Here is a 24,951-nt window from a genome sequence, read left to right as displayed (position 1 = left end):
TTTAATCGTTCGCTAGCGCTGTAGACCTACAAAGTACCAAGACTCTGTGCTCTACTCTCCACTCACTAGTCTTGTGTAATTAAGTTTATCAAAAACACACACACACACACACACACAAAACACAACGGCAGGACAGGAGTAAAAAAAACGAAGCTTATCAAAAATCGATCTCTCCCAATGCGCCGATGACGGCAACACGTGACTGGCAGCCGATCGAGCAGCAGAAGGCTAGACCACAGGCGGCCCGTCAGGAAATTGCTCGGTGGTTCCACAACGTACTCGATGTGTGGCTTTCCAAAAAGTCTTGAGAGTAGCAGGTCTGGCAGGTAGCTAGGCTAGGCACGCGGTATCGCAGCCTGTAAGTGAAGCGGTTCAAGGTGCGCTCGGGAATGTATGTCCGGGCACAGTGTCCGCCACACGGCGGGCTAGAGTTACATCATCAATATTGACATAATTTTGCTAATTTAATTAAATGTCCCATTGCCGAAGCCCTCGAGGACGCCCGCTCGAGCGGTTGGCCATTTTCGACGAGCATCTTGACCGATACGCAGGTGTTTCGTTGGTGCATTAGGCAAACCCGAAGGAAGTCCAGGACGGTTTCGAAGACTCCGGGCTTTGGGGCGATCGATCCAGTGAATCTTTGCAGTTCGTGTTATATCGCTGGGAATCAATCGAATCAACCGAATGAAGAACGATTGCACGCGATACGGGGGAGGCCTACCTTCTCGGTGAAGCATTTCGTTTAATTAAATTAGAAAAAAAAAATACAAGACGAACAACATCGAAGTGACAAGAGTCCGACGGGAGCTCGGCAGTTAGGTGAGCTACACGATCAGTTGCACCACGCGCAAAACAGTTGTCAAACTGGGTAGTGGCAAGGTAGACGACGCGTCAGTCTAACCGTCGGCGTAAAGTGTGCCGGAAGCCGTCATGTTAGTACCCTGACAGGCTGTAGCGAACATTTGTGGGGAACATTACTCGCCAGTACTTCGGACGGATCTCCAACGGATACGTGCTTTCAGTGCGAGTGTTTACGGTGTGTGTGTGAGTGGTGGTGGTGCGCTGGTGTGTGGGTGTGCTTATGTGTGGGCGTGTGAGAGCACGCCCCCACGCGTAGACAGCCGGCGTTCGTGGCCGGAGATCATCTCAACAAAAAACTCAACAATCACACGATGAAGAAGGCGACAGAGTCGCGCGAAAATCTCGTCAACTCGGCCGTCTCGCTCGAGGACGGTACGACCGAGCCGGTGGACGATCATCCTTCAACGCTGCGCTCGATGAAGAGCGCCACGTCCGAGTTTGACCTCGACGTGCAGGATATAGTGCTGACGAAAACCGAGAAGCGCTTTCTGCTCACCGCGGAACGGGGTGATTGCGCAACCGTAAGAAGGTAATGTCTGCGGGGATGTCCTTGGGCAGATCCACCAGTTGGACATGGCGAGCTAATCCGCTTTACCGTGCATGAGACCTAATGGGCGGTGTATGGGGAAGATATCGATGAGCAGTATATAGGGACTGAAGGCACTCGGGTGCTCTGGACGTGAATGTTTTGGACGACCTTGGAACATGAACCATCAAACAAATCTTCTTCCAATCAAACGCTTTCGTAACCTTCAAGATATTGTTCAAAGCATGCTCAATCCTCATGCTGACTGGCATCGTTAATTTGTCCCGAGTGTAACATAGACAGCAAGCAAACTGAAGCATTGTAATGTCTCCTGAGCTTCTTGTTCTAAAGAAAACAGCTGGTAGCAGTTTCATCCTCATCCTTCCAGCCGTTCAAAGACTTGCGCTAATTATATTTAGCCCCCTCATGTCAGCTTTAAAAAAACATCTAATCATTAAGCAAGCTGTTCTAACCAACAAAAAACCAACATGGAGCCCTTACAAGTTGTCCAGACCGTCAGTGGGGTTCTGTGTGTTCTGTGCGTTTTTTAAACTTCCTTGTTACATAAGCTCCCCCCCGAGGGTGAGCAGTCATATTAACTACCGGACATTCGATTCCTACCACATCACGCCACGTTTTTACTTTCTACTCCACTTTGCATTATGTCCTTAAAATAGGTTAAGGTTAGGTGTGACAGCTGTCACGAGTTTCGAGAGGTTCAAAACGACTAAATACATTGAATCGTAGGCTCACAGTGCACGAACGCTTTTTCTTTCGCTCGCCAGAATCATCCAAGAAAATCGGGAACAGCCGGAAGAGTTCGACATTAACTGTGTGGATCCGCTCAACCGTTCTGCCCTGATAGCGGCCATCGAAAACGAAAATATCGAGCTGATCAACTTGCTGCTACGGGAAGGTATCAAAGTCAAGGTAGGCTACGCGGTGGGGTACAATTGCTAATCTCCCGCACGGTAATCGAACGACGTCCGAGGAATTAAGCATACCACGCCAGGGTTTGGTCTGAGGGTTTGATTGGTGGCGTGATTTAGCGCCGGACAAGTTGGTGCAGGGTCGGTTGTAATCGGTGTCTCCCGTCTGTTGGTCCCACTTTTCCAGGATGCACTGCTGCACGCCATCAAGGAAGAGTACGTCGAGGCGGTGGAAACGCTGCTGCTGTGGGAGGAGGAGAACCATATACCGGGCGAGCCCTACGTAAGGATTTGCTCGCTAAACCGAGACGCATGCCGACACAGCGTCGGCCAACGATTAGCCGTCTTGCTGGTGTTTCTGATTTCTCGTCGTTTCGGTTGTTTTTTTTTTTCTCTCTCTCTCTCCACAGAGCTGGGAAGCGGTTGACCGGTCCTCGTCGTCGTTTACCGCCGACATAACGCCCCTCATACTGGCGGCTCACAAAAATAATTACGAGATTCTTAAAATCTTGCTCGACCGCGGAGCTACACTGCCGATGCCGCACGACGTACGGTAAGGGGGGCGGGGGTCGTTCAAAGTACGCGTGGGGCGCGAAGATTAACTGCACACCGTGGAGAAGGTGCAGTTAAAACAGAATTATGGCAGGAGACTTGGAGTGATTTAAGATTTCACGGAATTCCCACTGCAATGGGAACACACAATTAATCATTGCCCACGCCAACTTTGGGGGAGTGAAGCGATATATTGCAGGGTCCGCCTTTGCCCCATACTAAATACCTATTTCTCCCGCCTTCAGGTGTGGCTGTGACGAGTGTGTGACCTCCAGCGAGCAGGACTCTCTGCGCCACTCCCAGTCACGTATCAACGCGTACAAGGCGCTCTCGTCCAGCTCCCTGATAGCGCTCAGCTCAAAGGATCCCATATCGACGGCGTTCCATCTGTCGTGGGAGCTGCGACGCCTCAGCCGTATGGAGACGGAGTTCCGGGCCGAGTACACGGTAAGCAAAGCAAAAGTCCGCTCAAGGTCGGCTGCACTGGCTCTGTTACGATAAGCAACCCCTCGAGTGAAGCTTACATTTTTCCTCTCCAATTTTCCAACGCTCCTCCGCAGCAAATGCGTCTATCGGTGCAGGAGTTTGCGACGGCCCTACTCGACCATGCTCGCACCTCGAACGAGCTGGAGATCATGCTCAACTATAGCCCCGGTGCGGTAGACAACTGGGAACCGGGTGAACGGCAAACCTTGGAGCGTTTGAAGCTGGCCCTAAACCACAAGCAAAAGATGGTATGACGATGCGGTTGTGACTCGACCCCTCTAGATCTCTAGACCTAATCCTAGCACCATGTGCCTTCCAGTTTGTCGCACATCCGAACGTACAGCAGCTGTTGGCGGCTATCTGGTACGAGGGCTTACCGGGCTTTCGGCGCAAATCGATCGTCGGACAGATCATGCAGGTGGCGAAGCTGGGCACGATGTTTCCTGTCTACAGCATGATCTACATGATAGCACCGAACTCGGACATGGGTCTGTTTATGAAGAAACCGTTCGTGAAGTTTATCGTCCATTCGGCAAGCTATGCGTTCTTTCTAAGTATGTTATAGGGGTCTGTGGCGGGCGTTTGTACTGGGTGTCTGATGCAACTTTTCGTTTTCGTCGATCAGTGTTGCTTGGTGGTGCTTCTCAGAGGGTTGAATATCTTGCTATCGAATGGTTTGGACCGGACTGGGCCCAGGACATACTGGCGGAATGGAAACGCAAGGAGCGCGGATCACTGCCTGGGATGTTCGAGTGTCTCGTGATACTGTACATCATAAGTAAGTAACCCTGCGTTAGCCTTCATGTGGTACTTACCAACATTATGTTTTCCTCAAGGTTTAATATGGCACGAGATGAAGTCACTCTGGAACGATGGACTAATGGAGTACGTGTCCGACTTATGGAACATCGTCGACTTCATCTCGAACACGTTCTACATCGTGTGGATGAGCTTGCGCTTCACCTCCTGGTACACGGTTTGGGTGAGTTGTTGGTCGGCGACCTGGCCTTCTACTCCCATTCACTCAGGACTTATAATATCTGTCCTTCGTTTAACCTTACTTTCTCAGCGCGACGCAAAAGCGGGACTGAATCCCTGGTATCCACGCGAACAGTGGGACCCGTTCGATCCGATGCTACTGTCCGAAGGGGCATTCGCTGCCGGGATGATCTTCTCCTTCCTGAAGCTCGTGCACATCTTCTCGATCAATCCGCATCTTGGACCGCTGCAGGTATCGCTCGGGCGTATGATTATCGATATCATCAAGTTCTTCTTCATCTACACGCTGGTACTGTTTGCGTTCGGGTGCGGGCTGAACCAGCTGCTCTGGTACTACGCGGTGCTGGAGAAGAACAAGTGCTACCATCTGCCGAGCGGTTTGCCTGACTTTGATAATAATGAGAAGGCTTGCGCGATATGGAGACGGTTCGCCAACCTGTTCGAAACGTCCCAATCGCTGTTCTGGGCCTCGTTCGGGCTGGTCGATCTGATGGCGTTCGAGCTGAGTGGCATCAAGAGCTTTACGCGCTTCTGGGCCCTGCTAATGTTCGGTTCGTACAGTGTGATCAACATCATCGTGCTGCTGAATATGCTGATTGCCATGATGAGCAACTCGTACCAGATTATCTCGGTAAGTAAGGGACAGGCGGCAAAGTTAGGTCAGCCCGGTTTACCACACTGCAAATTTCGTCGTTTGCTGCGTTTAGGAACGTTCCGATACGGAGTGGAAGTTTGCACGGTCCCGGCTGTGGATGAGTTACTTCGAGGATGGAGATACGCTACCGCCACCGTTCAACCTATTCCCGTCAATCAAAAACTTTACCAACCTATGCAAATGCTCCAATGATAAACGGTCCACCACAAGCATTATTGTAAGTTGGCTAAATTTAATCATCCCTGCTCGGTATGGTCGAACCGGTACATATGTTGACGAACCAGCAAGGGTGTCAGGGAACCGTATTGCCAGCGGGCAGAACTTTCCATACAGACTGGATTACTCGATTATTATGTTGCTTTCTTCCATGTCCTTTACTATTCCCAGAAGCTCCCGGCTATAAACGTCACCGAATTTATGTATGTCCTCATGATTATTTTCTCTCTCACAAAATCACGCTACACTCCCACCTCGCTCGGTTAGAAACGGAACCGGGAGAAAGCCCAGAGGCGACACGAGAACGTCATGAAGTTGCTGGTGCGTCGTTACGTCACGGCCGAGCAGCGTAAGCGCGATGACTTTGGTATCACCGAGGATGACGTGATGGAGATCCGGCAGGACATTAGCACGCTGCGGTACGAGCTGATCGACATACTGCACCAGAACGGTATGCGAACGCCGAATCTGAAGCCGAACGAGAATGCTAGTAAGTGGGTATCGGGGAGTTCATGCGGTGGGTGATGTAACGGGGTTAGCTGCATCTACTTACAGTTGCCGGTAAGAAGGGTCGCGTCATGGAGCGACGCATACTGAAGGACTTCCAGATCGGCTTCGTAGAGGGCATCCTGCAGGATACGTTCAGCTCACCGAGCGAAAAACCGGCCGATGTGTTCAGCACCATCGCGAAGGCAATCGGCAACAAGTCGAGCACGAAGAAAAAGTATGTCATCGGCCGGGCGCTGGTGTTCCTTTTGCTAAAGGGTAGAATTTGCTTCTCTCCGCACGCCACAGGAAGCCGGAAGATTGGAATGCACTGGTGCGGCGCAGTACGGTGGCACGCGATCCTATCGGCAACTCGACGGAAGCTATTATGCGCCGCAGTCGGCAAAGCTTGCGCAAGCAGATCCTGGACAACTCGAACAAGGGTCTCGAGATGGACACGGACCATCTGGTCGAGTACAATCCGAAGCTGTCGGAGGTGACGCCGGTAACGCGCGTCGCGTACGTCAAGTTTATGACCACGAAGATGAAGAAGGATGCGGCGGATGTCGCGGCTGGCGGTAGCGAGACCACCTCGTTCGAGAACGAGCGTCGCCAGTCGTGGAAGCGTAGCTCGCTGAAGAATTTGGTCGACATGAAGGACAAGATTAGTGTGAGTAGCACACCCTAGAGAGGGGTTCGATGCTATTGGATGGTGCGCACTTGACAGGGGATGTTTGCGTTTTCATTTTGACAGAATCTTGACGGAGATGGTGAGCAACCACCGGCGAAGCAATCGCAGGATGAGGATGAACCGAAGGCAACGGTTGCTGTCGAGGAACCGAAGCCGGAAGAGGAGTCTACACCACCGGACCACCAGCCGGTGGAAGAGGTGCGAGAGCAGCGTCCGAAGGTGCGGGTCCGATCGCCAATCATCGAGGATCCGAACGAGGAGCGTGCGGACACACCGTCCTGTGCCAGTCCACCGCCACCACCGGAACCAATCCCGGAACGGCCGGTATCGCCGATCCCTCCCCACAGTCCACCCTTGGACCGTCATCCCGTGCCGGAGTTGGAGGAACCGTCGCCCCCAACACCGACGAAGGAAGTCGCTGTGAAGCGCACGCCCGAAGATACACTCTCGCCCACGGGATCGACCAAGTCGACGGAATCGCGCCGGAAGGTGGCCTCACCGTCGACCAAACCACCGGAACGGCTCACGCTCAGCCCAACACCGACCGACGATACACCCGGACCGCCGACAGCCTCACCCTCCAATCGGGGCAAATCAAAGAGCACGGGCCGTAACCTGGGTGGCTGGATTTAACCGCCGCGGAGATTCGATAGATTTTGCTCCTTTTGACTTGGTGTCGTCCCGCAAGTCGTAGCGTTCCTGACGGTTGGCATCTTCTCCCCATCTCGAGCAAGGACTTATTCGTTCACGTGCGGTTTGGTCCCTCTTTAGGTGCCCCCTCCCCATTCCCCAGTTTTTGCTTGCTCTCTGTGTGTTTGTGTGTGTGTGTGTCTGCCGTCCCGTACCTGTCGTCGTTGGTGGTTCGGCAGTCCAAAGCCGCTTAGCTCGTTAATTAGTGATAATTTGTTTGTTTTGTACTTTGAATGGAATAAATAAAGTGGGCATCTTCCTTCTTTTCCTTCCTCACTCACCAGAGATGCAAGACGTTTGCGCGCTTGGGGCGCAAACGTCCAGGAATCTCCCCCACGCTCCTAGGCTCCAGTTCGCAATTTTTGCACTATCGATTTTGCGTCCACCGGCGTCCACCGAAGACGTCACACAAGCGTGGCACGTACCCAGGTTTCGGTCATCCAAATTATCGTACCGCAAAATTTATGTCACCCTTCCCTGTCACGCTCTCTCTCTCTCTCTCTCTCTGTCCGCTCTCATACTCACATCCCAAGTTGGCCCAATTCCTGTTCATTGCTATCATCACTTTCGGCTTTTAGCTCGTAAGCGCTTCTGCCAGCCGTCCTGCATCCGACACCAATCCGGCAAGGGCACGCTTCGTCGATAATTGCACCATTTGTAGATTGAGTGGACCGTTTGGACCAGCAACCTGTGGCCCAAAGCACTGTGGACGCGTAGGAGCGGGTTCCCGCAGTCACGTACCGAAGAAAGAAAAATGCCAACGGAAATCCCGGGACCTCCTTCTCTTGTGGTGGACAGGTGGTTGCATTACAAGCCGCATATGTTAGGACGTAAGCTATAGCGCATGCATGCATTAATTAATGTGCTAACATTGCCACGTATTAGGAATTAGGTGTAATTCAGTTTTGAATGTATGTGTTCCACTCTCTCTCTCTCTTTCTCGCGTTCGAACTCCTTTTTTTCCCAGCTTCGCAATTGCGTACCGAATGTACTGAGGTAATGACTTCAATAAAGTTCGACAGATACATATGGCGGATACAAGTTAAACGCAAAAACCGTGTGAAAATATCTGTGTCTTGTGTCTCCATTTGCAAATCCAGATTGATAGGCAATCTGCTACATGATTGTCATACATAGTTTCTGAGATTCGGATTACATATTAAAACTGAGCTCTGATGCACTTTTTCGCTTTCGCTTCAAGATGATGTGGATAGCTGGACTTCATCTTGATTGGTGACTCGGACCACAAAATCTTAACAAAAAATCCGACATTTTGTTTCTGAGTTGTCCAAACTTTCAATCGATAGCCATTGACACACATTTGATTTTGAAGTAAATCTGGGAAATCAGTAATTTCTTATCCAGGGGATTAGCAATTAAAAGCAGGAGCGATGGATGATTACTGCTTAATCGATATGGTTGAAGTAGCTGCATCACGCTCTTAATAAGCTCACTTCCAGCGCAAGCTTGCACTCTCGAGAAGGCATCTTCAGCCATTTTGTACAAAAAAAAAAAACAACGTGAAAAAGAGCTTTGCGTTCGGGCGTCTTCAAGCAATCGAAGGTGGCTTTGTGTTTTAAAAATACTTTCACGCCTTCCTCGACGCAAACTGACCTGGTGATGCTGGCCGCCATTAAAAATAGCACACCAGCACCAATGTGAATGATGTGTGCGTTTGTCACTACCGGCGTGCACCCGCCAGCATCAATCCAGCGGCAGCGCACCGTGGCAACGTCTGAACTGAACGAAAATTAATCGCTGCGCATTTGTTTCAATTGAGGGCTGCTGGCCCGGAAACTGGGACGAGCTGCTGCAGGGAGGGGGGGGGGGGGAAAGAAAAGCGGCAAGGAACGGATTTGATTTGTACTTTATTTAAGTTTAAAAATCAATACCTTCTGTTCGCCACAGGTTGTCTAGCGAGATGCACTTACCCAGCCCAAAACTACGGCACGGTACGTCTAATGAAGCAATCATTACACGTCGTGGGAGGTTTCCAGCCGGGTCGGGACGATTAGCAGTGGATCCCAAGGGTGACCGTTTAGTTGCCTGGCCGGTGGACATTGGCAAACTTTTGCCCAGATTCGGTGCTAATCAAAACGGTCACCTGTCGGCTCGTTGCTGTTACTGGCGGGGGGGAAGCGATGAATCCTTTGGCGTAAAAGAAAACTACAAATGACGAAAGTGAGCCCGGATTTAGAATGGATGTGCTGAAGATGCTTGAGGAACCGCATCAGCGTTGCAGGGAAAGGTGGCGAGCAAGCGGGATTCGCCTAGCAAGAAGGATAAGCCCGGGACATGCGCTCAACCGTTCGCCAACGGTGCATGATCCTGGTTCGGTGGTGTATAAAAGACGCCCGGCCGGCCAGTCCAGTCGACACAACACAACTCGCATCCGTCAGTGGCAGACCGACCGATAAGGAGCATAAGTCGGGACGATCTTTCTCATCCAGCCATCCCGTCTCACCATACCAACATTCAAACCCGTCGATCATCGCTGCTGTCCCCAACCGGAACTGGTGTCCCGATTTAACGGTCTTACCCCACATCCCAGTGTGTGTGCGTTTGTTCCTACCTTTGTGCGTGTGTGACTGTGTGCCGGGAGTGTAGCGCGAGATCTTATCCGACCATGTTGGCCAGTTCGCAAGTGAAACCGCCGGTGTATGTGGCGTTCGTGGGTTTGGTGCTGCTGGCCGCCACCTTACAGCTGTGCCAGGCCGAAGGTGAGTACTCGCATCCGACGAGGGGTACGCGCGCGCCAAACGGTTAACGACTGTTTGCCCAACGTGCCTGCTGTGTTAGCGGGAAGGACCGTTTTTTAAGCGGATGAAATATTGGTTTGATCTTGGGCGATTGGAAAGTGATAATGCAAGGAAAACAGCACGGCGACAATCAAATTATGGTGGGAGCGTGGGATAAGAGCGACCGGATTATAAAGCGAAGCTGGTGGTGATAGGCAGGGAGAGAGAGAGAGAGAGAGAGAGCGAGAGAGAGAGAGAGAGCAGGTTATTTTTTTACTATCTATCGTGCACAAAGACACTTTCGAAGTTCGAAGACATTTTTGTACCTGCACTGCCATGCACTAGCTTGAAGCAGGTGACCTATTAACGATACTCGAAATGAACTGCCATGGTAGGCACATTGGTAGCGTGCTGAGCAACCGATCAATGAATGGGGTGTTGGCGGTTCGAATCTAAGGCTTAAAGGGGAAATTTTAAATTGGAGTGTTGATGAGGAAAATGTACGGTTTAGTTAAGAGCCGCCCTTATTGTAGAGATTTTACAGGAAAGTTCAAGCAAATCTACTTTCAAGCTACGAAGAGAGAGCCATTTTCTTATTATTACAAATTTGCGATTTAAATAGATAAAACAAGACGGCTTGATATGACTGTGTTGATAATTTTGAAAACCACTCACATACCAATTGTCCAGCAGTTGTCTTAGGAAACATTTTTCGTATTGAAAGTTTATAGAAGCAATTTTCAATCTAGAATTTAATAAGAAAATATTCCCTTTGATTTGCTCTTCAAACTGAGAGTTTAAGGCAACATTAAGCAGACCTTTCAAATTTTGCGGTGAGATCTATTAGATTGTTCAGATAAAAATTTATACTATATCTAATCGCTTTATTACATTATTCAACATTTATTTAACAAAAAATCGTTTGTACTTATATATAATTTGTATATTACAAATATTACAAGTAATAATGCAGAATAGGGCTTTCAGCAATATTAACTTGAGTTGAGATTTGTTTTGTTAAGGATTTTGAAGGCATTCCCATCCTGTTTTTGACATTATTGTACGTTTATATATGAAACATATGGAAAACGTTAAGCGTCAGTTAAGCTATCGATTAAAATTAAAGGTTATATCTAAAAAAAAAAAAAAAATAAAGAAGCTACTACAATTTTGCAAAAGTGATCTTTAAAGAGACCCTATTTTAAACTTAAAGCTACATCGAGCTAGTTTTTTTTTCTTCAAACTTTAAAATATTCAATGTTTTAGATTTAGATTCCATTTTTTGTTTCTTCAAACCTCTTACATATCGTGGTTCGTTACATTGTTCTCGTTAAAACCATTGTAACAGTCCCCATCGGAGTTGTGCATTTACGCACTGCTCAATTCAATGGAACCGAGCTTATTAGCACCGTAGCGCAGGACCCGCATAAAGCCGAACCTTCGCGAGGACGGAATTAGCCTGCCGGACAAGCTTACCGCCGCCAGACATTGGGAGTGCGGAGAATGTTGGTGTTGACATGATTTTAATTCTACGGTAAATCGAGACCCATCGGCATGGACGAGCAGAAACACGAGCATGATTAGATGCTGTACGGAAATGAAACAACACGTTCAAACGTCGGCTGCCCGCAGGCATGCGAGCGCACTGACATTAGCCAACGATGCCCCCCTCCGGGGCATCGGCTCGCAACACACAAAACAAGGGGAGGGTGAGGGAGGAAGACGCGGGAAGAGGCCTAGAATAGGGGGGCGTGAATGTCATTATCAATTATCACTTTCCAACCTCTCGAAACATAATAGCCAATCGCTCGCAGCGATTTAACACGAACACATTGGTGATGGGGAGCAGGGAGCGGCCATTTTGTAGCTGGCTGGCTGGCTGTTATAATCTGTAACCGTTTTTGTTTGTTTGTTCTTTCTGTGCCGCACAACTGCAAGGTCCAGAGTATGAGACGGGAGGCCGTATTAGCAAGCGTGGCCCCACCGTTGGTCTGTTTGCGTTTCCACGCGTCGGACGCAGCGATCCGGAAATGACGCTCGACTGGGAATCGTCCGCCATGCTACCATTGGAGACTGGCGAAGATTACGGTAGGGTAGTGCAACGTAGCTAGGCTTCAGCAGTGAGCAATCTTTCCGTTTTTTTTGCTTTCTTCCATCTCACAATTTCGTCACACACGCGAAAACCAGAGGACTACCCGGTAAAGGAGATGAAGCGCCAGGGTTTGGTGCCGTTTCCGCGCGTTGGCCGGTCGGGCAAATCGGAGTTGGCGATGGCGGCCGCCCGTTACTGGCAGGCAGCCCACAACCTTCAGCAGCAAAACATCGTGAAGCGTGCCGGTGGTTCGGGAGCTAACAGTGGCATGTGGTTCGGACCACGGCTGGGCAAACGGGGACGCTTCGGTGCCGTCCCGGTATCAAGCGGTAGCAGCGAGCAGCAGCAGCAGCAGATGATGAAAGGCGAACAGTTGTAAGCTGGATACGTCAAACCGGCCACGTTTTTAAAAAAATGACTCTTCCCGCACATTGTTCGGATCCCGATGCCAAACCCTCCATGCTCCGTGTTTTTTCTGTGTCGACAACATACCAACAACAAAAATGGCGATCTACTTACTACTGTCGTATGCTGATGCTGTTTACTGCTGAAATCGAGAACGAGAATGTCCAATGTCCTGCCGTTGCAGGCTAGTACGAGGCGCACAGTTCAGGAAGAAGAGATTTACTAGATGTTGTTACTTATCTGTCACACTTTGCCACAGTTTTCCCCACTCAGAAGCAGGTGTACCGTGCATGCTCATCTGGACACGTACTGGTCCTGTGCAAAACACAACGAGACGGTTTGTGCGTAACATAACGTCGAAGGCTGGCAGGCAACTGAAGGAACTTCGGTCCGGTCTGTCGTTCGATTCCATCAGTTGTCTGACGTTTTTTTACGCACAACCTATCGCCACCGTCACCAGGAAACTAGCTTTCCTAACTTACTTTTTTGTTTTAGTTTTCACGCTACCTAGTTGTTGTAGAATACAGATTTTAAACGGCCAGCTTGAACTGTTACATCCGCACCTCGTATTTCAGCATTCCGGTGTCAAAAAAGAATCCAAAAAAACAGATGATACTATTATTATTATTATTATTATTATTGCTATTATTAGCTGAGAGCAAACTCTGCCACACGTGGGAGAAAATGGTGGACAAGAAAATCAATAAAAAATAGATGAAATGTTGTTCAATTACGAAACACAACTTTGTTGTAAATAAAATTTCCCAAAAGTACATACATACAAAAGCGCAGCATTCAATTCGAATGGTCTTTGAGAAAAACAAAATGGAGAATTGATAACTATTTTTTCTTTGAAGAGAAGGAAGTAAAAAACCCGTTAGATTAAGTGAACCACGTGGATGATTTTGAATTTGAATGTTTTGTGCGGAACGTCGCTAGAGTGCGCTAGTGTCGGTTGAGCGAACTTTTAATTCTGCTCCCTGTTGGTGTGTATTCGGAAATGTTTCTACGAGCAACATGTTACTGTTTTGTACTGCGAACATGGAAGGCATCCCTATCTGGTAATATCAAGCAATATTTTATCACACAATCACCACGACTGGTTGTGATAGTCTGCTCTGAAATATTTCATGCTAGTGACTGAAATATTTCCAATTTCGAAATACAGTACACAAATTGGAAATTTTACATCCAAGTTTAGAGCTACCAAATCATGCAGCCACTATAAACGCCTTGAAAAAGCTTTGTGATGATAGAGGAAAGGACCAGAAAATGGAAATAAGTTAAATATTTTCAAACATAACGGCCAATTAATCGTGCCATCCTCAGTGGTGGATCAAGCTAAGAGCGGAAGGAGCAGCCGTTTGGGGGCCTCATCGGTTAGGGGGCTTCATCGGCGATCCTGTAGTTTCCCACTATTAGAGGGGCCTCAACTGCCATTCCGCTTGGGGCCTCCAAATCGCTTGACCCACCACTGGCCAACCTGGTGATGACGTAACGACCGATCGTGAACCAGGGAACGAGCAGATTCAGCGAAAGACTCCGTGATTACTTCCGATATCCGAGCCAAGTGTGAGCTCGATATATGAGACGCCCTCTGAGATATCCAAAACTTCCGGTGGTATCCAAACTATCGCCCCGGATGCCGCTAGTCCTGTCGCTGTCCTCCCCCGCCTTAAAGACAATCATCCCCGGTGTTCTTACACCTTCTAGTATTCTCCACTCAGCTCTATAGATTGAGCTCTTGTTGATCAATATCCCCATAGTGAGGACTGACTATCCAACTATGCAGTATTAACAAGTCTAGTTAGCCAGAAAAGACTAGCATGACATAAGAGGTCGCTAAGAGAAGAAAAAAGACGAAGATCAATAAAAGGTAATTTTTCTATAGCCACTGCTATAGACATTGCTGACCATCGACCATAGACATTTCTGGAGGATAATGTGGCGCGATTCTGCAAGATCTGTATTCAACTCCGTATTTTAAAGCTGTTAAAGTAGTAGAAATTGAAATCAGGGAATATTGTGAAAATTTCTTTATCTTCCTCTTATGATTCTACAGCCTCGAGATATGGACTCCACAAACTCCTGGAAAAACAGGAGACTCTAACAACACACGAAGTACCGGGTCAACCTAGGAGCAAAAGGAGCGGCTATTTGGGGCCTTGTCGGTTAGGGTGGCTTCGTTGGCGTGGGAAATCCTGTTGTTTCCCTTGAATATCACAATTAGAGCCAACTCAACTGCCATTCCACTCGGCGCTTCCAAGGACCTTGTCCTACCACTGACATGTCCAGTAGTCGTCTACGGATGCTCAGGATTCTTAACAAAAAACAAGAAAGGAAAACAAGAAAGAAACAAGAAAAACAAGAAAGGCCCTACGCAAGATATACTTGTTTGAGTTGAGCATTTATAGAGGCTTCGGGTCTTTGAGACCTTATTTGCCTTCTTGTAGCGGCAAGTTCTGCCTCTCGTTGGCCTAACGATCTCTTCTAACGGCCTAACGATCTCTTAGGTCATGCCTGCCATTTCTGGCTTACTAGAGTTAATGATACGACGCAGTTGGATAGTCCAGTGCTCACTACGGAGGAACGGTCCGGTCCGGATGGGATTTGAGCCCCGGTCCTGCCGTATGAAGACCTGCTTCGTTCTCGCTATTACTACCGGGCCACCCCTGGCAAGATATACCTTGTTAATTCTACGTCGGATTGAACTTCAAGACATTGATGAGGACAATTTAATAAGGTATGTACGAACACCTTACACAACTCACTCAATTTAGATGAAAGAAGGTGAAAAAGTGTATGAGTAACTCCCAAAACTGCATACTCCTTTGCCGATTAGAATTCGTAGAGGAGATTTCATCAAGGATATCTTATCAAGACCCTCCGAAATTAATATACTGATATATGCTTTTTCATCCTGTGGTGAGCAAAAGCGTTCACCAGCTCAATCAATCTAATCAGCGACCTATAAAACTCAAATTTCGTTTACAACCATGGCATGGAATGAAGCCATAATATTATCCCTAAATCCAGGACTTCTACCAAAACGCGCTATAAACTTATCCTCCCAAAACTGACAGCATGCCGCGGGCGCAATATCCTGTGTATCCTTTCTCGCAATTTGAATGGGCAGCATGCCATGCGCAAAACGTGCCATCCAGTTTCGGGCCAACTTCGGGACGTTGCAATTACATACCAGTCTTCACCAGTCGGTCTGCACCGTCCACACCGTACGGATGCGGCACGTCGGTCGGGTCGGTAGACGTCGGGAACCCGTTTCGCGCGATGGCGCGTAATAATTCGTGTCCGCGTATAGAGCAACAACACGGAAGTCACGCCATCCGTACTTGTGCGAGTATGATTATGCTGTTGCTGATATATTCTTCAGGTTTTTCGATAGAGAACTGTTCGTCCGGAGCCGAGGGTACACGCTCAGTCGATGATGGGTCTTTTCGCGCTTACCTATTGACCGTCAATAATGTTCGCTGCTCATTATCAAGATGATATTGCACGTTCTCCCCGTCCGTCGCACACCGTCCAATGTCCGACGAGTGCTGAGCATGACGGTGGCCCAACCAGCATCAGGTCCATTGCGCAACAGGTAGTACCGACGGGAGAACCGGTTATCTGGATGCGATACTTAATGAACGGTTAGCATTGGGATTTTGAATTATGGCATTACGGTGCTCGGAGACCGATGGCAAAAAACACGCGCGACCTTATTAGACAAGAATGGGTTTACTATATTTTTTGGCTTTCACTAAAATATACACAAACATTCGAATCGCAAAACGGTACTGCTAAATGCTAGTCAATAAGAGAGTTGTGGTACAGGTAACTGGGGAGGGGGGGTACTGCTGCTGCTGCTCAGTGCTTGGCAGCATCCCGATACCCATCGTACCACCTGATGACCGGATGATAACAAAACGAAGCACCGTCATTTGACGAGTTTAGTTTGGCGAAGCGCATAAGCAATGGCGGATGCGAATCTGCTGAGAGCACACGCGTTTGAATTGGATGTTGATTTGTTACACGCGGTAACCAGGTTACATTAATAAAAAACGCTAACAAGAAACAAACGGTAGAAGGAAGATTAACAATCACATCAAATGTTCTACGGGAACGGTTCTATCCTTCCCCAGCACGGGCTACAGCAATCGTCTGTACATCAAGAGATATTATAGCACCCGATCTGGCACGCGCTCGTTTAGACATATGGCATTGGGGATTAGGCAGGTTCCGCGCTCGTCCCGATCATGTTCGCTGTCTCGACGAAGATAGGACTTGTGCACATTTGCAACAGGCAGGATACTCGATGTCCATAAACACGAACTTATTCTCGTCGTTCGGCGAATATACGAACAGTTTGTAGTCTCGGTAGGTCTGTTCACACACCAGCTCATAGTTGGACGCGGTACTGACACTCTTATTACAGGAGACGTTCGGTCGGCTGGAAGTGAGAGGAGAATGGCTGTTAACATCACCGATCGGCACGAGGCACAACCATCATATCTACCTGCAAGTCTCAAACACTACCGGTTGATAGAATCCCTGCACATTGACGATGTGCACATCTTGCTTCGGATCGTACGTCGGATATTCGGTGTGGGCGACCGAGCTGCACAGATACTTGTCCGCCTCGCTGTTGATGCGCGTCGACAGTGGTTCCCGCTTGTAACGATTCTCAAACATCTCCTCGTACTTGTCCGCATGGTTCTGCAGGATGTTTCTGATCTTCTCGAACGGATAATGCTCCGGGTACGAGTCGAGCTCGAACGTTGGATCGTCGAATTCCATCTCCGTCTTGTTACTCAACGGTGTTGCGACTGTAAAGTGTGTAAGAATATGATTGCCCGATCGTACTGGGGTGGACGTTTGCCCGGTGCATCTTACTTACGCTTGAGTACAAACTTGCGTTCAGCGTCGGTTGTCGATTCGAGGGCGGGTTTCGGTGTGGGGCTAGGTGTGGTTGATACTGGCTGAGGATTCGCAAACTTTGGCACCAACTTGCCTTCTGCGTCACGAATCACGTAAACCATCGCGTTCTGCTCATTGTTGTCGATCGGGCGTCTAGGGCGCGGGCTACCACCGGCTTGCTGCAGTTGAATGGAGTTTGAATGGAGATTTTTTTCATAAGATCCTAGCTTCATGATGTTCATAATGTCTTTTATCGTTCTATTTAATTTCAAAAAGGTTTAGAAGGTGTTATCCAATTAGTTTTAATCATATGCCCATAAATGTATGCAATATAATATTTTACAGCACTCATAAGAATTAACTGGCAGCTTGTGGTGAGTGTTGGGCGGTCTCAGAATGATCTCTTAATACTGCTGATGAGCTTTCAACACGAGCGTTGAATACTTTATGAACTATTAAAATTGCTCGTAAAAATGATCATTGTATACGCTTAACAGTTTTTAACCCCTCACATAACCAGGTTAAACATTACATCGTTGTGAGGTTTACCCTAGAACAAGAAGCGATCGAGAACGGCTTTCAACTATGATCTCAGCTATAACCGCATGGGACGTAGAGTTTAACGACAATAATTACTTTATGGCAAGCCTTCAATTGCGCTATGAAATCTAAGTTTCCAAGAGAACCCATCCAGAAACTTACCGAGCGCGCCACAAGCTCCGTTGGCGAGGGTTCCACCTCATCGACCTGCTGTGCCTTCGATGGGCTGGAGGTCGCTTTGAAGTCTTTCCGATAGATGCTCTCGATGTTGGCGTTTAAATCTTCCTCGGACGTTTGCTGGCGGATCGCACGATCGCGTACCAGGGGCCCGAACGTTTGTGGAATGGCCTGCAAAAAAAAAAGGACGGATGACGAGCGGCACGTGAATGAATCAGCATTATACCGGAAAACTAAGGTGTGTTAACGTCATTTGGCAAATGGTTTCGGTGCGATTGGCGTACGTTTGCTTATCAGTACGGTGCATTATACTGGTCGAGTGGGGTTTGAACAGCTGATGACGTCCATAGACACCTTCTGACACTTGCGATGAATTACAAATTTATTGTGCCCCGTTTTCACACGCGCTTACACTTCCGGGGACATTAAAATTAGTGGACGTGGCAGAGCGGAGCCAGCGCTGGCTTGATTCCAATTTACCTTCTGCCCATAACTGTACCGTATTCCCAGACCTGTCGGGAAAAATATTCTTTTACATGTCGTGTACCGTAAGCGAACGGTTGGTCACTATTCCTGGATGTTGCCTCGAATTCCTGGTAATGTCTGTGCATTGTGCCACGGTAGCACACCTGCCAATGTACCGATAGTTAGGGGAAAAGTTTCGGGAAAAATGTCAAAGTGCACTATCGATGACACCCCGGGCGAAAAATCGAGCCCCCGGAAATGGGTCCCACAGGGTTGGGTTTTGCAGCAGCATACATCGCACACTGCACCGTGACTGGCAACGGTATAGCTTCCATGTGCTTTCTTTGCTTTCTGCCTGGTTTGTACTGCCCGTTTCGGTACGATGGAATTTTTGGAGCCAACCATCAAAGTTTGCCAGAAACTGTGGGCACAGAGTTTGCAGGTTAATTGAAAAATGTGCCGTAAGGTACACTGGATGGTAGAATGCAGGGTTTACCAGATTTAGAAACAGAAATTGAAAATATTGGAGATATATTGGAGGTTCAGAGGTGAATGACTTGAATGATTGAAGAATTTAATGGACAAACATCCAGACAAGTCATCAGTTCAGTTACTACTGTAAAAACATCAGTCATTTACTAGCAACTCATTTTTAACTGTCATGAGGACTTGGTGTAACTTCAGGAGGACATGGTATCCTACCGTACTCTAGCCAGACCCCCAGTCTAGCGTTAGACATACGGACACATACTTTTTTGACCTGGTTAACCCTGTTCAGTTCTCCACGAAAACTTCTAAACACTGCAGTATTGATGAGTAATTTGCTTAACTTCATTGCAACTCCCCGGGAGAAGCATCACCCAGCGAGTCTCAAGTCTTTCTTGCTCTGTACATTGTGCTTCACATTAAGTTAGCGAACTAAACGATCCAAATCCGATATCCGATTCCCTTAACTACACTCCAGGAACCAGGACAACCTTACAGCACCAGGGAAAAATGATATCCCAACTCTTGGTGAGCATCATTCGCACGCAGAACGCAAAATCTCGGAATTCGCATCAAGTGTGTGCATAATTTTTTTCTTATGCTCGTAGAATGGTTCAACAATAAAAACAGAAACAACACTGGCGCAGGGTGAAAACTAAAAATAACTAAATCTCATCCAAGAGCTTCAAGGTTTTTTGCCCGTACGGTCATCACCGCTTTGTGATCCGCGCACTCCTGTGGTCCACTTTAACGACCGGACAGTGAAGCGTTAGGTGTTATCATTTTAAACGAGCACGGTGAGTTTTCCATCATTGAATAAATATGGAACCCGGGCAGAGGATTGCAATGGCGGGCGGGTGCGGGTGCGTTTGGGACGCGGCGGGTGTGTAGTTAAATTTCCGTTTTAGCTCTGCGTGCCCTTGAGGTTGGTCATGGTCAGGGACGGATGGGTTTTTTGGTTTCGAGTGGTTCATCCCGCGCTGGACGGTGACGATGGTCGGTTGCAGTGTAATGGATGCATCTTTGCTGACACCTCATCCAGATCCTGCTTATGCATGGTGAGATACTTATGGTGAGCGTTTAAGTAGCGTTGGCGGGTTTTTGTTTTCTTTTTTGCCTCCAACACGCTTCGTACGGTGAGAATGCTTATGCAAACAAACTTCAGATTATCCCAGATTGTGGTGCTTCCTGGCGATTCCTGCTGGTACCCCGGTAACAGCGACACTGTCAACTGTCAACTGCTGGCGAACAGATAACTAAATAAGAAATGAAGCGAACGATGAAGGGATTACGGGTTGACTGTAAATGGAATTAGGTTTAACATTCTGAAGGTGTCCGGTGGAAATGGGATAGTGCTGATCTATCTTATTTACCATGAAACGCTTTATATTTAAGCGTAGAATTATTTTCTCTTTAAATATTTACTCAATATAAAATAATCTTGATGGTTATCGAAACGTTTCTTTAACATTGGATCGAGTGTATGGAGATATCTTGATAATTTAAACCAAGCGCATTAAGCAATTAGCAACAGTTAACGCACTAGTGTCAGAGCATTCCATCACACATAGAGAAATTGGTGTGGTGTTGTTGAGAACAAATCAAAGGAAAATAAAATTTAAATAGAACAGGCATGAACAATCTTGACAAACAACGCTAAAGCAACCACCAATCTTTCGTCTCGGTCGTCTTCGTCGTCTTTAAGTCACTAATCTTTCGTCTCGGATTTAATTCTAACAAAACAAACATTAACTTGAGAACAACTCTAATCAATCAATCATCGTCACACCTTAGGTTTAGTTTAGCATATCGAGACCATTTGAAACCTAGCCAGGCTAGCATATCTAGTGGCTATAACAATGGGGGAACCCATGGGGGATGTAAGGTTGAAGGAACTTAAAACTGAACCAACTTTTATTAGTTCATCAACTTCACTTGTACCTCAAACTTCAACTGGGTATCTACGAGTAAGTTGGGAAGATTTTTTTCAGATCTTCAGAGCTTCAGCTGAAGTTTCATATTAAGATACTTATTGTGGTTTATCCAAAAGAACAGGTTGAATGTCTAACTTGAGTGGTTCTGAACGTGCTGAAGCACCGAAATTGGTTTCTATGATTATAAGGAACCATTGCTAAGAACTAATGCTGGATAATCCAGGACAATTCCAATCCATCTGACCCGAAATCAAGCCTGAAAACTAGCGCGACAACTTTCTGTACCTCGTATCCGGTTCTCACCAGGAATAAGTGATATTTAATCTCCAAATTTTGAAGTCATCGATTTCCCAAATATTTTTTTAAATTCTATTCTATCGTCAGAATGTTATAGCAATCCTTCTTTTTAGCAAGGGCTATATTTAAAGGATTTGGAGCTTCAGAATTTTATACTACAGGACCGAGAATCCTGATACTCTAGACTCTAGACAGGTTAAATCAAGGCAGAACAACCTCGAAGCAGCAGGTTTCCTGAACGGGAAGTTATCAAGATACTCATGGTGGACCAAAGCTATTCTATTTCATATTCTCTAGTATTCCTGCAAGATGTGGTTAGTCCGGACCTCTTACTTTGGAATCATAACATCCATTAACCCTAGAATTAAAACAATCGAAGATGACTAAGTCTCCAGCACCCTCTTGAAGTTGACTGTTAGTTTATACATAGCTCAACTACGTCCAAGATAAGATATTCGTAGGCAGCTGGGAAGAAAGCTTTTCTGCCAGCAAATGTTAATTGCAATTATTGATGGTCTACGATGGGACTTCATCCAGAGTTGGATTTGCACCCGGCTGGATCCAAATTCAAATTATGAATCCTTTGTAGCCGGTTCTAGAACATCGAGAACACATCACCGGGCAACAGGTGTTTTGAGCGTTCGCACTGGATGCATTAACGAATTGCTGATGTTTGTCGGGATTTCCCAACCTGGTTCACCCGCCTCCGCTCCTAACCCTAACCGTAAGTGGGTGCGCTGCTCGCCGCCAACCCCCCTCCCCCCCCCCACCCGGCACTCATGCGGAAGTTACACGCTATTCCATTTTTCGATACGTACATATCTGGAACACAAAGGTTTCGAGCGCACGTTCGCGTGTGCAAAGTGGGAAGACCGATGCCTCACAAACCATACACCCTGGTTCTGCCCGTCGAACACCACGCCCAGGTTCCACTATCACCGTTCTCCGCTTCTTTCGCTTCATATCGCTTCCGGTCGGCCGGATACGTTTGGGAGGGTCCGGTTTGGAAAGTCCAACATCAAGACGCCACATGAATTTGTTTACATTTTAAAATCGCTCCACCTGTCCGGAACCTGTCGGCCGAGCAGGCAAACAAGCCGGCAGAGTTTGGCAGAACGCTTCTTCATTCTAAGCACTTCAAAACCCCATTCCAGCTGCCAAACAGTGATTCATGGTTCGGCTTCATCACTGCACTGCCGGCTGTACTGATTGCACGGCTATTTCGAGTGTTACAGGCGGCGATCCGATTAAAACGCTTTGGCGCACTTATTATGCGTTCGCGGCAACTCCGGCACCCAGGTCCGGTTAAACTGCTTATCTTAGTTGGGGCAGCCGGCCCAAGCCGGCCGAAAAACCATTGCGTCATTACGTTGGCGGCCTGTATATTTTGCAGGCGTTCGCGGCAGTGCTTTGCGCAACTCCCGAACGGACGATCTCGCTTGATCTCATCTCACAGTGTGTGCTGGAAAAAAGCGGTTTTGTGAAGAGTATTATAGGCAGAGAGCGCTCGCCCTGCACTGCAATGAGCCCGTGGGAACTGGGCTTTGACGTTGTTGCATGCCTTTATACGACAGGGTCTTGGAGAGTTCCGGCAAACGTTGAGGAACAGCTGAGTGAGTGTCCCGGTTTTCGGTAGACTTTGGCGTAAAGTTTGTTGGGCAGCTGTTAACAATATATCTCATGACTAACGTCAAACTGAGGAAGATTTGCATGACCCAACTAGCTCTGTATTAGAGAGAGCGAGCGTAGACATGAACATTCAACGCTGATCACTATCAGATGTAGAGCGATAGCTCCATTTGTGTAAACAAACAATGGTTCGACTCGGTTTTTGGAGAGTTGAGAGATGAGATGAGCTAGGCAAGATCTTCTCTTACTGTAACACCTAACCTCCTGAGATCGTATGTGACGTCATCCAGCTTGCCAAAGTCAGTTATCACCGTCCGATACACTAGATTCGGTGGACGTTGGTGGCAAAAAATGGCACACGAGCTAGTCACGGTTATGTGACTTGAGCTCCAACCTCACATTCCGCCTCTTAACGATGGTTTTCACCTTTCCTGCTCACTGTCGCCTTACTGTTACGATACCTCGAGGTATCATTTTTTTCTGCTCTCCAACGATCTTGCTTCCGCTGCACGGAGCCATCTGTCAAATCGTTCACGATAGTGCGGCCTGTGATCTCATCTGGGTTGAGCGTCCGCTCGCGAGACAACAACACAACGCACACACACACGCACATACGCTTACCGAGACGATGTAAAGTTGGAAGGTAAGCAGGAACAGCAGCATTACACGGCTGGTTGGATGGTGCGCCATACTGTTTGGCTGGGAGTTTGCTGGGGGCAGCGACTGGATGCGAGAACCGGGCGATTGGTTGATCGGTTGCAAACGTGGTTGCACACACACAGGTCGTCCCGGGCACAGGTAACCGTGCTCCAGTGACCTTCACCCTGTACGCGGATTGCTTGTTGTTGGGCGACTTCGTACCTTGTCTGCTTTCACCGTTCACCACTGTTTATCACAACACCTGCCCCGTCACGAGGGCGATGCTACGCGACACAAAACAAAACTCACCAACACACACACGCACAGACACGCACCCGGCACACGGTGTGTATGCGTGGGGGAAAAAAATGGGAAAGTGGTTTGCTAGCCGGACCCGTTGCACTAGCGCGGACACAACAACAACAAAAATGCGTACTATTGTTCCACACGGTACGAAGCACTCGAGCGCCAACGTTTCGGATCCAACGGCTCGCGGTCACTGCGCATCTACTAACAGCGACGTACCCGCATGCAATGATTAAATAGTCGAGACGGCGAGAGCATAACGCGATCGCGCGATCGCCTACAAATCGGGTACTCCAGCAACCGTATCACGCTCTCTCCACGCGGTTTGCAGGGGTTTTCGAGCGCGTTACTACGGGTGAGGACCGGGTGACTTACTAGCACTATGAGGTGCTTTTTGGGCTTAAGTCTGAATAACCCACCGGCACTCCCTTTTCGCTACTAAGATAAATAAAATTTCAGTAAAAAATTACGTTAAAGTATGAATATCGCTGTAATAAAAAAAATATAATAATTTTAAATAATAAAAAATTATAAAAAGTCTGAAAAATGTGTCCCTTTGTGTTACTCAGTACAGAAAAGTGAGGTCTCATCTTTATGGGGTCTTTATTAAGACTTTAACCTTGTTAAGTAACTTACTGTTAGGCCTTCTTATCTCCTACATTAAACTTAAACCTTAATAAAGTAATAAATCTCGATGAAATTACCTGGATATACATATTTGTGGCGCGATGGTTTCCGAGCTATCAACAAACAAGCTGTGTAACATTAATAGTGAGATTTGTTTTCACTTACCTTAGTTCATAATGAGGACTTTATTACTATTTATATTATTATTACTATTATTATTATTACTATTTATTAAAAAAATTGCCTCAAGGGCTTCACAAAGTCAAACGTAATTGTTGAAACGTGGTTGAGTTTTTTTTAGAAATCTTTTACTTGTGGATATCAAAAAATTAGTACACTTAGTTTCAACTTCGGTTCGGCTGATCCTGCTGATTTCCGTCGGGTAGGCGCGACCTCCCTTTTTCCGATCTTTCTTCTTTGCTTTCCAACTGACAGATCGTTGGGAGCCCTACAAAGACTTTAAGTGAGTGAAAGTGAGTAAGTGATCTAGTATAAAGGCAGGTAAACATCAAAAACGAACATCATTATTGAAACAGAAAAATCGAAAGCTGGCAGGTAGGGTTATCTGGATTTTCAATTTAATTTCTCCTTGAAAAGGTCCTTGA

General features: G+C 47.5%; 3 protein-coding genes across 3 annotated transcripts; 2 read left to right on the top strand and 1 right to left on the bottom strand.

Annotated features, from left to right (window-relative positions):
- The first annotated feature begins 521 nt into the window (after positions 1 to 521).
- On the top strand, positions 522 to 8,473 carry LOC118517379 (transient receptor potential protein). Its single transcript, XM_036063402.1, has 15 exons — positions 522 to 1,390; positions 2,173 to 2,317; positions 2,504 to 2,599; positions 2,727 to 2,869; positions 3,114 to 3,315; positions 3,429 to 3,602; positions 3,674 to 3,908; positions 3,980 to 4,132; positions 4,191 to 4,336; positions 4,424 to 4,984; positions 5,061 to 5,225; positions 5,492 to 5,714; positions 5,780 to 5,948; positions 6,020 to 6,380; positions 6,465 to 8,473. Exons 1-15 carry the CDS (start codon positions 1,173 to 1,175, stop codon positions 7,032 to 7,034), a joined length of 3,561 nt encoding a protein of 1,186 aa, XP_035919295.1. The 5' UTR covers positions 522 to 1,172; the 3' UTR covers positions 7,035 to 8,473.
- A 991-nt stretch (positions 8,474 to 9,464) lies between these two features.
- Positions 9,465 to 13,112, top strand: LOC118517378 (cardio acceleratory peptide 2b). Its single transcript, XM_036063401.1, has 3 exons — positions 9,465 to 9,811; positions 11,768 to 11,917; positions 12,017 to 13,112. Exons 1-3 carry the CDS (start codon positions 9,718 to 9,720, stop codon positions 12,298 to 12,300), a joined length of 528 nt encoding a protein of 175 aa, XP_035919294.1. The 5' UTR covers positions 9,465 to 9,717; the 3' UTR covers positions 12,301 to 13,112.
- Positions 13,113 to 16,048: 2,936 nt separating this feature from the next.
- LOC118517377 lies at positions 16,049 to 23,954 on the bottom strand. Its single transcript, XM_036063400.1, has 5 exons — positions 23,396 to 23,954; positions 17,949 to 18,134; positions 17,227 to 17,425; positions 16,846 to 17,155; positions 16,049 to 16,779 (listed from the first exon to the last, which is right to left on the bottom strand). Exons 1-5 carry the CDS (start codon positions 23,462 to 23,464, stop codon positions 16,584 to 16,586), a joined length of 960 nt encoding a protein of 319 aa, XP_035919293.1. The 5' UTR covers positions 23,465 to 23,954; the 3' UTR covers positions 16,049 to 16,583.
- Between the last annotated feature and the right edge of the window lie 997 nt (positions 23,955 to 24,951).

This window comes from Anopheles stephensi, chromosome X, assembly GCF_013141755.1.
Source record: "Anopheles stephensi strain Indian chromosome X, UCI_ANSTEP_V1.0, whole genome shotgun sequence".
NCBI classification, from domain to species: Eukaryota; Metazoa; Arthropoda; class Insecta; order Diptera; family Culicidae; genus Anopheles; species Anopheles stephensi.
This window is presented reverse-complemented; position numbering and strand designations above follow the sequence as displayed.